Here is a 13914-nt window from a genome sequence, read left to right as displayed (position 1 = left end):
TCGACCTGGATCGTCGCTCGTGCGGACTTGGACGCGGTGGTTCGTCTCATGGACCGTAGCAAAGCTGCACGGCCGGATAGATCCGTGCGCCATGCGCGCAAACTGCCGGACCGGGCACTGCGCACAGCAGCGGCCATCCTCGAGTCAGTCCCTGCACGTTTTCATTGGTACGAGAATAACCGGTGTGTGATTCATTCCCGTCTGTGTGTGAAGGCGCCTGTCAGGGATCTAGATAGGTAAGAATTGCTAAGTTAAAAACTGCCTCTCGTCCCTTTTATCTGTGCCTTGTAAATAAAAGGCCTGTACATTTTTTGGTCATTTTCAACCTGTTCGTATCGTCCTTTTATTCATTGGCCTAGTATAGCCCGAACCAAATTTGACTTTAATTCGGCACATAAATCACGCAGGATAACGCCGCGACCCACACCGTGCGATCCGCTCGGCACACCATAAGGTGTGGGAACGCGAAGGTTCAATCCCTGGTCTTTCCAGCTGCGTGCTTCGAAGGTATTCGGAATCCCGGTTGCTAACCCTTCAGCCCGTGGTTGGGAGATTGGCGATTGAAGTTGCTTCGCAACCCGTCGACCGTGAGCTTCGTCATGGCTGGCGGCCTGTGGACCCGGGGTCTGAGGGGAAACGGGGACTTCACCGCCCTCCCCCCCTCCCCCCTCTAGTACGTCGACAGAACCGGAGTCCGCAACAATATTATTGAGGATGACTTTTCCCTCATGGCAGCATTTTGTGAATGTACCTGCAGAAAATATTTTGCTTCACACTCATGAAGAGGTGCCATCCATTTGTCCAACAAGGTGTGTTTGTGGAAGTGGTATTCGCGGAGATTCTTCATGCAACTCAAGTTTTGCTTGTTGCATTTGCCATGACGTGAATGTCCTCTTAATGTCCTCTTTCGGCGAGAATGAATTTCCCATCTTTGTCATGCCTGTTCTTCGGTTTCTGCAGATGTTGTCAATCTGTGACACTCGGATTCAATTTCTCGCTGCTGACATGTTTGTTGTTCGGTTTCTGTATATATTGTTCTTCTGTGAAACTTGTATTCAATATCCCGCCTCAATCTTGTTAGCCCGTCCCATGCGCAGCAGGAGATGGGGTTTTGCAATCACTTCTGTGTGATTGTCAGTGTCTGTGTATGTGTCTGTCCGGGCCTGTACCTTTTTACCATTTGAGCTATTATCATCAAATTTTCACCTAAGCTTTATTATGAGAATAGGGAGAAGGCAAATTAATAATTTGGTCAAAAGATCAAAGGTCAGCGTCACATAAAATAGTCAATTTTCATCTGATTGACCTAATATTTATAGAATTTGCAGATTGGGTCAATGAATTGGCTCCCCAATCAAAAGGTAGAAGCTGATTGGTTTTTTTTTCGATCAAAAGGTCAAAGGTCAATGCTGTGTAAAACCACCTATTTTCACGCAATTGATCTAAAATAGAATTTGCATATTAGGTCACTGGTTTTTGACCTAATTGGTTTTTTAATTGTTTTTTTATGCTCCGTCGATGTGGCGTTATGTTTTCAGGTTGTCCGTCCGGCTGTCCGTCCGTCCATCCATCCGCGATAGGTTTTCGTTACCCTGATAACTTGAGAACGGCTAAAGAGATCTTAGTCAAACTTGTTGCAGGTATGTATAATGACGTAAAGATGAACTTATTAGATTTTGGGGTCGAGAGGTCAAAGGTCAAAAACTGTAAAAGGTCTATAACTTGAGAACGGCTGAAGTGTTCTAATTCAAACTTGGTACAGGTTTGTATAATGTTGTAAAGATTAAGTGATTAGATTTTGGGGTCATATGTCAATGGACAAAGGTCTGTAATAAGTCTACAACTTGAGAACGGCTGAAGTGATCAAATTAAAACTTGGTACAGGTATGTATAATGATGTAAAGATTAACTGATTAGATTTTTGGGGTTCTGAGTTCAAAGGCCAAAGTTCAGAGGTCATGTCAGGTAAAAATGTGAGAATTTGTGAGCAGCTGAAGGGATTTAAATTAATACCTGGTACAGGTATTTATAATGATGTAAAGATTAACTGAATAGATTTTGGGGTCAATAGGTCAAAGGCCAAAGGTTATGTCAGGTAAAAATTTGATAACTTGTGAACAGCTGAATGGACTTAAATCAAACTTGGTACAAGTATTATAATGATGTAATAATGTGGGTGGAGGCATATCGGTCGACGTCGTGACATCGGAGTGTTGTTCTAGTTTTTAGATCAAAAGGTCAAAGGTCAATGCTGTGTAAAACCACCAATTTTCACCCAATTGACCTGAAATATAATTTTCATATTGGGTCACATAATTGGTTCACCATTCAAAAGGCGAGTCAATTGTTTTTTTTTAGATCAAAAGGTCAAAGGTCAAGGTTGCATAAAATTATCAATTTTCATCCAACTGACCTGAAATTTTAAGAATTTGCACATTGGGTTACAGAATTGGTTCACCAATCAAAAGCTAGAAGGTCATTTTTTTTTTAGACATAAATCTCAAAGGTCAAGGTTGAGTAAATTCATCAATTTTCATATTTTTTGAAACTGTGCTTATTATTTTGAGCATACGGAAGAAGAAGACGTCTGAATACAAACTGCTGCAGACAGGCTTTGCATTTTCAGATGCTTTCTCGTTTGTTCTTTGGTTTCTGTAGATCTTGTCAATCTCTGATGCTTTGCATTAATTTCTTCCCTCATTCATACTTGTTTTTCAGTTTCTGCATTTCTTCTACTCTCACATACGCTCTTCTCTTTTCTTGCTGTCAGCAGCTTTCTTGTGCGCTTCGGCATATTTGACTTTTTATCTGGGGTCGTGTAATAATAATATTAGCACACCGATGTCCTCATGCTGCGCACATGTACATACACATGACCCACACAACTAGTGGCCACTCCTGTAGTGAGTGAGTGCTTCTGGTCCAAACATATTGCCAACACCTCATCTTGCACCCCATCTTGTCATGGCTCGGCCATGGAAACCCATTTTATGAAGCTCCCGACGAACAGATGTTGTGCTGATGTTGCTTCCAGAGGCAGTTTGGAACTCGGCAGTGAGGGTTGCAACCGAGGACAGACTATTTTTACGTGCTATGCGCTTCAGCACTCGGCGGTCCCGTTCTGTGAGCTTGTGTGGCCTACCACTTCGCGGCTGAGCTGTTGTTGCTCCTAGACGTTTCCACTTCACAATAACAGCACTTACAGTTGACCGGGGCAGCTCTAGCAGAGCAGAAATTTGACGAACTGACTTGTTGGAAAGGTGGCATCCGAGGACGGTGCCACGTTGAAAGTCACTGAGCTCTTCAGTGCGGCCCATTCTACTGCCAATGTTTGTCTATGGAGATTGCATGCCTGTGTGCTCGATTATATATACCTGTCAGCAATGGGTATGGCTCAAACAGCCAAATCCACTAATTAGAAGGGGTGTCCGCATAATTTTGGCCACGTAGTGTATATATATATATATGTATATATATATCGTCAACGAAAGGAGCACACTGACGTCATGAACGTAAATTATGCTGACACGTCACATCCAAACTGATATGGCGTCCTGTGGCACTCAGGTCTTTGCAGACTGAGATTTTTGCATTTATGGTCACAAATAAATGAAAGCAGAGTTACCGATCCAGATTTCACACATCAGGACAACATTCTGCAAATCATTTATTCATGACCACACAAAGACTTTTCATTAAATACATCAACAAGGCGACGGGTAAAAATGCCCCATGGAATATAAACGTTGAAAACGTCACAAACACAATACCACCAACATAAACGCATTTAAACCCGAGAGAACAATTTTTTTTATTTTTTCACCAAATGAAGATTAAACACAACACGGTACTATCAAAATTTACCAAGAGAAAGTGAAACATCAATGTGTCACAAAAGTGAACCGATGAAGAAACCCATGAATGATGCAATGTGTTTGAACATTATATCCATAGTGTGGAATTGATTGATCTGATTACATGTTCAGGGATGATTATTAAGTATTGTGAAAAATCACGATCACTCACAAGGTTACACAATTTACGAAAAACAAAAGTGAGCAAGTTTGGGGGGAGAAGCGGAGTGACGTTTTCGGTAAAATTACGTAATGGAGAGATTGCAGATGTTGAACACTCACTTCAGAGGTCGAGAGAGATGGGCACGAGAGAGAGATAGAGGTGAGGGGAGGGAAGATGCCTTGAGAAGAGACACAATGAAGAAGATTAATTTTGTCACTCGAGGTTAGTCTTCCCAGGCCTCGAAGAAGGTATTTAGGTCGGGAGCAACAGAGCCATCTGGAAGTCGAGTGTTTCCTCCTTCAGTTCCATCATAACTCCCACATAGTCCGCACATCTCTCCAAAATAAAGTTCCTCACTCTCCAGCTCTACCTGCACGCGTCGCCAGCCTGGGGAGAATGACATTACACGGGATTAGGCTGCAGGGTGGAGTCAGGTTGGGGTGTGGGGGTGTGAGTGTGCTTTCATCGAGTGTTTTATCAGAAATGTTTATTAATTCTTAACATTCCATTCCTGTTGCCTGGTGTTGGCTTAGCGGTTCGGGTGCCTGCTTGGGATCCTAGGATCCTGGGTTTGAATCCCGGTCAGTTTGCCAAATTAACGCCAGGGGGGTTGATTCAGCCTGTCATCCTTCTGAGGTCGGCAAATTGAGTACTAGTTCACTGGTAATTCCCTGTGTGTCACAAGAGGCGACTACCAGGGTTGGTGGCAGGAAGGGCATCCGGCCATAAAACATTGCTTCAAAAAGGGGACCATGGTGCCCAAAAAAGGCCAACCCCTGCTCTGCGGGGGGAAATGGCCTCGAAAAGTGGTTCATTCCATTCCTGTCCCACACTTCGATTTGGGATGAAAATACTTATTAATTTATTGTTATTAATTATTAGGTCAATTATTAATTAGTTATCTCCTAATGAATGTTGGTGTAAGTGTTTCGTAACTCCAGTTATCAGGATTGGGTGTTTAAGAAGCTCCATGTTCCTGTCTCTTTTCCACTCTTTACTTTTCCACTGAGCATTCTCAATCATTTACATTGTCATTTCTCATCTGTCACACAAGACCGCATCAACCTGGTGGTTCCGTGCGTATCAGCCCCACTCAACCGCATTGAAATAGCCACTGAATGTGTTAGAGTGTGTACAAGTGCGAGCCCCACACGGCTCTGTTGAAATGACGGGTGAAACGATCAAGCGGGATGAGCAGGTGAGAAACTCCGTCACTGTGTGGGTTGCATACGCGAACATTGTGGGGATGGAGAGGTGAGAGGGGATGAAAGCCTCAGGGCAGGGAGCGCGCGACGGTGGATATATAGTTGAGCTGAGTGTAGCCTTAGAGAGGAGAGAAAAGGGTCCTGAGTGGACCACCAAAACCTCTACCTCATCCATCCTGTCACACCTTTTTGTATGTCCTATATCACTGAACGAGTGTGCATGTGAGCAGTTTAGTTTAAGGTTTAGGTGTGGAGACAATTTTTATCTGGTTGAGCGGGTCTACATCTTGTCGGTTTATTCGTCGTTTCCTTCTTGCGTCCCGAACTCAGTTCTTATTTATTTGACCTGTTGCACTTTTCAGCAGTTTCGCTGTGCATTTGAACTGCTGAATCGACCTCCAGCATAACCAAATTTCCCTGTAAAACCGAAAGTGTGCGCCGAAATCACCGCACGGCCAAATCAATTCATCATAAGCACATCACACCATTGGGTTACCACTTGTGCAGAAAGCCTCTGCTTGGCACCTTGGGAGTTAACATCTGGCTGTGTCACGTCACCATTTAAGGATATCAAATCTGTTAGAGTACAATAAGTGATGGGAGTGTTTACTGTCTCAATATATTGAGTTGTGAGTGCCAGGTACCGTTGTATTTGACGGTGAAATAGCTCTTGGTGTGCAGCACAGAAACAGGAAACTTTTCATACAAGATGTGGAAGTCCCCACTTGGGTCATAATATGGCAGCTGAACAAGAACTCCATTAACCTGAGAAGGGAGAAATCAAATTAATATTTCCAACATTGATGAGGATACTTCGAGGTGAGGAAATAGAGGGGAAATAAATGTAATAATTAATGTAGTTAATGTAAATTAGTATCTACCCAGGGTAAAATCCCATGAGTACCTCAGTGGCCTTATGATGGATGAAACTGACGATCTTGCCGTAAACCATGATGTCAGCTCGGGTGGTGGATGAGACTATGGAATTGGGTTCAGTTTCCATATATATGAACACCTCCCAGGTACGTGGTTGTCCGGTCGGGCAGTGTGCGGCCAAAAGCAGCGTTCCAGTGACATTGGATGAGAAATGGAAATTTTGAAAGTTTTTGAAATGCGGATCAGCACTGGCATGACATTCAGCTGCAAAGGATTGGGGTTGAGGGGTGAACCTTGGGGTCAAGCTTGGGGCTAGAACTCAACATGTACAAAAGTTTATGTGATGGAGTTTGACTGAACCCTTCATGTGGGGTTAAGATGTGTTCCAGTACAAATCATTCAGTGAAGTGAAGGATGAAGAAAGAGCAGGGGTTGGGGTTGGGGTTGGGGGAGGGAGAGATCGATTGGGGTAAACTGGGTTAAAACACTTACCACTGTGTAAAGTCCAGAACTATCTTTTGCCTCACCTGCATGTGTGCGTGTCAGTAAGTGATTCCGCACACAGACCAAATTTAATACAGTCCTCTTAGGTGAGGTACTTTAATATTACTCCTGAAGCGGTCTTAATCGCAGTTTGAGAAAGTTGTCTCATGCATAACCACAATACTTCACATCAAAATGAACCAGATGTTAATTTAGTGCTTTTAACGTGGATTATGTCACGTTCCTGAGTTTGTACCTCTTGGTAAGCCGTGACGTAACGCGCGCATTTGGACCCAGAAACAGAATTATGACGCGGCGCATTACGTCACGGCTTACCAAGAGGACAACAAGACAGGAAGTCTAACAGCGGCGAAGCCGGGCTTGTAAAATATTATAAACCATAATCATATTACTAGTACCCGACTGCAAAGCCGCAATGAGCCGGCGAAGCCAAAGCCTCTTGCCACTATTTTACCCATCACCGTGGCATCAGTAGGTTAGGTAGTTGGTAGTAGGTAGGTGTCGTAGGTACCGTACCTAGTTCAAAATGACACCATTTGCATTCTGGATGAGATTAAAATTGATAAAATTTCCTTCTTAATTCGGTGAATTCCGTCTCAACTTCGGATATTTCCGGCCGTGAAAAACTAACCCCTACGGCCGCGAGATTTCTAAAAAATAATTCTTCGTCAATTTTAGAATATTTGACGCCGTTTTCAGCGTCCGAAACGCGTAATAAGCTTTAAAAAAATATATTTTCAAATGCTCGAATCTCATTGGTTCCAGTAATTGGTGACGATTTTCGTTGAAGATAACCAGGGCCCGTGAGGGCCCGGGGAATGAGGTTGGTCTTAAAGTATTTTAATTACAAATTAGAGGTGTATAAGATTGTGAATCAAACAAAGACGGGTGAAACAAACTCCAATTGAACTCTTTTCAATTTGTTATGCATACTTCCGCATCCGCAAGATGGCGGTCTCCATTGAGTGATTTGGTGCGTCCATGCTTGGAATTCTCAAGGGATCCAGCATAATCTGGTTTTCAACATAATACGTACGCGTTTATTCACACCGGCTTCGCCGTGCATGCGAGCAGCCGTGCATGTGCCTATTAGCTTTTAAATAGTCGCTAATGCCGTTTATAACATTAAACAAAGAAATTTGGAGGAATCCCGACATCTGTGAGGTAAGTTTTGCTTACAGAACTGAGCGAAGATCTACTGTGATCAATATACCCCACAAGGGTTGCGTAATAACATGATCCTTCTGCATCGTTGGAATGACCAGTAACGCCGATGCGTTCGATATTTGATAATCATTTTAACAATTGGTTTTTGTTTTTCACACTGAATGAAAGACGTGAAGGCAGAGCATATCGATTGTGATATTCTCTCGGTAAGCCGTGACGTAACGCGCCACGTCATAATTCTGTTTCCGGGTCCAAACGCGTGCGTTACGTCACACTTACCAAGAGGTATGCCTCTGGGCTCGATTAGTGCACCCAATCTTCGGCACAAAATTGTACGACACACAAACTATTGTTGGGAAAAATTCCAGAGGCATAGAAAAGGCCCCTTTATATGGTATGTGCCATGTGACAAACGAAAGAAAAGAAGGGACATATTCCATAGCTTGTAGAAAATGCCAAATCATAGGAAATAAGGGACATTCCATGGCCTGTGGAAAATGCCAGATGATAGAAAATAAGGGACATTCAAAAAAATCTCATCTGCATACTGTACTACTCTTGTGTCCTTAGGAGGAACCAAGTAATGCTCTGGAAAAGTTCATATAAAGGGGTGCCAATTTGATTCATACAGCTGCATGAAGAAATAAATGTATTTTAACCTTTATATGTAGGGTGCCCCTTTATATGAACTTTCCTAGAGCAATATATATATATATATATATATTATATATAATTTTAAAGCAATAACTATGGCACTTAGGTGGAATTTGTTTCAAAAGCCATGAATTAGATGTATTGGCCGATGCATATTCCAAGTTTCAGCTAGTTTCAATGTATAGCCTTTGAGATATGAGCGCCAACCCATTTTGGGTGGACGGACGGACGGACAGACACCAATGTGAATTTGAGGATTTTCTTAATAAAACTCAAGAATGCGGAAACAGATGTTGCTGAAATTTAGAACATATTACCTCAACATACAAAGCATTTACTTCGGAAACTTGCAGCCAATTTCGTCCAGTAGAAGCCAAGAAACTAATTTTCAGTCCCCATGTTAAAGTTGCATACAGAGAAACCGTTCCATATAAAAGGAGGGGTGCTTTGCGCCTCCCTTGATTACCGATGTATTTATCATGACATATACGCACGTGGAAATTTATTGGGTGACGTATCAAAGTTATTGTAATGGTGCTGTGTGTTGGTCAATGAATGAGTAAGTGAGTAAGTCCGCAACTAGTTCTCAGATCTACTGCAATCTATATACCCCATCAAAGGTTGCAGCCAAAAGCAAATGTTGTCTGTGAAAGTGCGCTGTGAGTGTCTGGTTACTTCATAACTTACTATTTACTTCATAATCAGCATAACTACAGTCATTACCATAAGTCTTGTCCTGGTAAGTTAGACAATTAATAATTTGTTAGGTTTGTGTAATGTGTCCTGCACAACACCATGTTCTCAAATTGGCTGAGTTTTAAATGGTAATTGGCTGAAAATGATAATAAAGAGATTCAAACCCCCATCAGTTTGAGGTATACGTCATTGTATCTTTTCTTTATCGACCATCTTAATCCTTTTTTTTCTGGCAACATTGCCCCAGTAAGGTCCTTGTGGTTGTTTGTGCAATGGTGAACATACCGTACGGTGTTCGTGGAATGGTGAAAGGTTGGTCCGTGAAGTTGTATCCCTTGCATGAGAGTCCACCTATTGACTCAGCCACTCCATCATCCACTGTGATATGAACTGGCTGTCCACTGGGCAAGGCGCGATGGGAAAGCCCGAAGGCAAGGGTTTTGAGGTCTCCTCGGATGTCTGCTGAAGATGCAGCGACTTTGACAATCATGCGGGACGAGCGAGTGTCCCAAAACCTGATATATCCTGACGTTGAGTTCGGAAGAAACTAAGGACAGAGAGAGTCAAAGTAAGGGAGGCACAGTTACTTACATTGCTTTGACCCATTTGATCAGATAATGCATGGGGAATGGCACCATAAATATTAGTAACGTCAAGTAAATACACTGCCAGATCTTTCCTTTTTACTTTTGTTACGGATTTGTTACGGACCACACCAGATTTATATTCCTTGACAATGGACACTTTCCTTAAGGTTAAAAATGTTTTTTTTTTTTTTTACACAATTTTTTTTACCTAAAATTAATTGTACTGCATAAAAAAACTGTGTAAAAGAGCAGTGTAATCCCATCCCAAATTTGAAACCTGCGTTGAGGTTGAGGAGATTCATCGGTAATCACGGTGACCAAACCTGACAGCAGTATTTTGGACTTGCACAAGCCCATTTATGATTGGCAGTTCACACACTGTCACCTCAAACCTCGAGCTTGTAAACAAAACAAAAATGCCATCGGAAAAGTAAAACTGCATTTTCCAGGTGTGGAACTGGCCGCACAACCTGAATGACAGTACCAGCCCATGATAGTTTACTTACTTGTTTGCTGAAGGTAATTGACCACGTGATGATATCTCTGTTGAAGTCTTTGGGGCTGTACGAATAGCTGATGGGGACACAATCTGCACAGGAAACAAAAAACATGCTACCTTCTTTAAAAATGCGACATACTCTCTCCTTATGTGACACGAAGTAGACTCAGGGGTGTAATGGTTGGAGGATACGTTCTCAATCTGGGAGATCCGTGTAATTGCTGGAGGATACGCTCCGAGTCTGTGCGTGCTGCTTCCTTGATTGACACTTTATCTTTTATTATATATTATATATATATATATATATATATATATATATATATATATATATATATATATGTATATATATATATATATATATATATATATATATATATATATATATACACACACACACACACACATATATATATACATATATATATATATATATATATATATATATATATATATATATATATATATATATATATATATACACACATATATATATATATATACACACACACACACACACACACACACACACACACACACACACACACACACACACACACACACACACACACACACACACACACACACACACACACACACACACACACACACAAAGTTGGGTCACCCGTGGGAATCCCACGGGTATGGACTTGTGTGACATTTGGACATCTTGATTTAGATGCTGCACATTAAATTTTACAAATTGGTTAAAATGGTGTAATGAACACAATTTATTTATTTCACATAATATGCGACCCCTCACTCCTCTCCACCCTCATGACTCTCCAATGCCACTCCTCCTCACACTCCTCTCCAATACCTCCTCACACTCCTCTCCAATACCTCCTCACACTCCTCTCCAATGCCTCCTCACACTCCTCTCCAATACCGCCTCACACTCCTCTCAAAATACCTCCTCACACTCCTTTCCAATACCTCCTCACACTCCTCTCCAACCCCTCACACTCCTCTCCAACTCCTCACACTCCTCTCCAACCCCTCACACTCCTCTCCAACCCCTCACACTCCTCGCCAACGCCTCACACTCCTCTCCAACCCCTCACACTCCTCTCCAATCATTCACACTCCTCTCCAATCCCTCACACTCCTCTCCAACCCCTCACACTCCTCTCCAATCATTCACACTCCTCTCCAATCCCTCACACTCCTCTCCAATCCCTCACACTCCTCTCCAATCCCTCACACTCCTCTCCAATCCCTCACACTCCTCTCAAATCCCTCACACTCCTCTCCAATCCCTCACACTCCTCTCCAATCCCTCACATTTCTCTCCAATCCCTCACACTCCTCTCCAACCCCTCACACTCCTCTCCAATCCCTCACACTCCTCTCAAATCCCTCACACTCTCCAAATCCCTCACACTCCTCTCCAATCCCTCACACTCGTCTTCAATTCCTCATACTCCCCTCCAATCGCGCCTCACTCGCCTCTCCAATCGCGCCTCACTCGCGTCTCCAATCGCTCCTCACTCGCCTCTCCAATCGCTCCTCACTCTCCAACCCCTCGCTCCTCTCCAACACCTCCTCACACACCTCTGCAACACCCCTCACACTCCTCTCCAACACCTCCTCACACGCCTCTCCAACCCCTCACACTCCTCTCCAACCCCTCACACTCCTCTCCAACCACTCACACTCCTCTCCAACCACTCACACTCCTCTCCAACCACTCACACTCCTCTCCAATACCTCCTCACACTCCTCTCCAATACCTCCTCACACTCCCCTCCAATGCCTCCTCACACTCCTCTCCGCTCCAATCGGTCCTCACTCTCCGCTCCAATCGGCCCTCACTCTCCAACTCCTCGCTCTCCAACCCCTCGCTCCTCGCTCTCCAACCCCTCGCTCCTCACTCTCCAACCCCTAGCTCCTCACTCTCCAACCCCTAGCACCTCGCTCTCCAACCCCTCGCTCATCTTGTGCGGTTCTCCCGTCTCGTGCGGTCTCTGTGCGGTTCTTGCTACATCCTGTTCAAGTCTGCATTGACGTTCGTCGACGGACTCGTTCGCCCATCTCATTCGTTTTCTTGCTTCATCCTGTTCAAGTCTGCGTTCTTCATCGACCGTCGCATTCATTTTGGAAATGGAAGTTTCCACGCAACGCATGAATTGTCACGATCCTCAAGAGGAAGTGTCTCGTAATTATCAAATCAAATGACAAATGGCAAGTAAACTACATTGTGAAAATTAAAGATTTCAAATAAACCTATTTAAAGTGTATGCGCACATAACTAATAAAAAAAAAACGAAGAAATATCTCTCGGTAATTTCCTGAAACATATTTTACTTCTGGATAATAATGTTGAATGAAATAAGAAAGAACGAAGATATATATGTCGTTTTTGTGCCGACTGTCATAAAACGTAAAAGTAATATATCTTAACGGAAAAGGAAAAGCGAAATTTTAATATATGTCGACATTTTCCCTGAATGTTATTTTAGGCGGTGTATTTTCGTGTATCATCGTGGCGCGATTTTTATAAATATATCTCTGCAATTTCCCGTGTGTTCGTGAATGTTCTCAATTATTTCTGACACCGAGTCTAAAACCATCGATAAAAATTAAATCAGATGGTGAATTCGATAAAATCGTGAGGGTGACTCTCAATGAATGGGCTTTATTTTACAGGCCTTTGAGAAATCATTTCGTTCTATAAACGGAAACTTTCATGGGATTCTCTTCCCGTTTTTTTTCAACCGAGTCTAACACTATGTTAGCGACTGTTAAAAATGAAATGATATATCGAACTAGAATTGAAATAAACCTGTGTGAGAGAGAAAGACAGCACGGGCCTAACTAAACAGGCCTCAAAACCATTCGAGGTAATAAAATGGTGGATATTTGTTTACATGAAGCCTCTCCAAGAATGGGTGGAGCTATGGGTGGAGCTACTCTGCAAACGCACTAAGCCACACCCCTGGACAGACGGATCACCTACACCTATTATAATATACAGTATATATATATATATATATATACCAGGTGTGTTTTGAACATATATATATATATATATATGTATATATATATATATATATATATGTTCAAAACACACCTGGTCACGAGTGTGCCGCAATGACCGGGTCCTCAGTCGAGGTCCTCAGCATCATCCCGTTTCGGCCCTTCAACCTCGATACGGTCAGCTAAGGTGGGCCAGCAGGGGCACATACACATCCACATGCAGCAACTACACCTGGATGCGTACATACCCCCACCCCCAGCCAGTGCGAACGCAGACTACATCAACAACACCTCCACATCCAGAATCCACAGCACCAAACAAACATGGTGGAACACTCAAACACCCACCTTTATACCCTTCACCACTCACCAACAAAACACACCAGATCATTCATACACACAAATACACACACAACACCAACCAACCACCTACCCTTACAACATACACCACTCAACATACAAAAACACACACACACTCATGCAAAAATTCATTCATGCAAAAACACACACCCTCACCCACTCACCCACTCACTCACATACAAAAAATAAGAATTAATAATACAGTCATACCCCGTTTTACACCATTTCGACCTACGTCAAATCCGACTTTACGCCACTCTTCTCGAGTAAATTTCAGTTCAGCGAACGTCATTATGTGCAACTTTACGTCACTCCTACAGACGTGAAAAAAATTAAACAATTTAAACAATTGGATGTTTCAACGTTTTAACGA

The 13914-nt window shown here is 42.8% G+C and overlaps 1 protein-coding gene across 1 annotated transcript in view; it reads right to left on the bottom strand.

Annotated features, from left to right (window-relative positions):
* Window positions 1-3654: 3654 nt before the first annotated feature.
* Window positions 3655-13914, bottom strand: part of LOC137439587 (uncharacterized) — a 49690-nt gene continuing 39430 nt past the window's right edge. Inside the window, exons 9-13 of the mRNA XM_078767957.1 lie at window positions 10213-10295; window positions 9405-9666; window positions 6127-6362; window positions 5867-5987; window positions 3655-4404 (exon numbers count right to left, since the gene is read on the bottom strand). Coding sequence (XP_078624083.1) covers window positions 4241-4404; window positions 5867-5987; window positions 6127-6362; window positions 9405-9666; window positions 10213-10295 — 866 coding nt within the window. The 3' untranslated portion in view covers window positions 3655-4240. The remainder of the gene's footprint in view (window positions 4405-5866; window positions 5988-6126; window positions 6363-9404; window positions 9667-10212; window positions 10296-13914) is intronic.

Source organism: Myxine glutinosa, chromosome 14, assembly GCF_964187855.1.
Source record: "Myxine glutinosa chromosome 14, kmMyxGlut1.1, whole genome shotgun sequence".
In the NCBI taxonomy this organism is placed as follows: Eukaryota; Metazoa; Chordata; class Myxini; order Myxiniformes; family Myxinidae; genus Myxine; species Myxine glutinosa.
The sequence above is the reverse complement of the archived record's forward strand: the minus strand, read 5'-3'. Positions and strand labels throughout refer to the sequence as shown.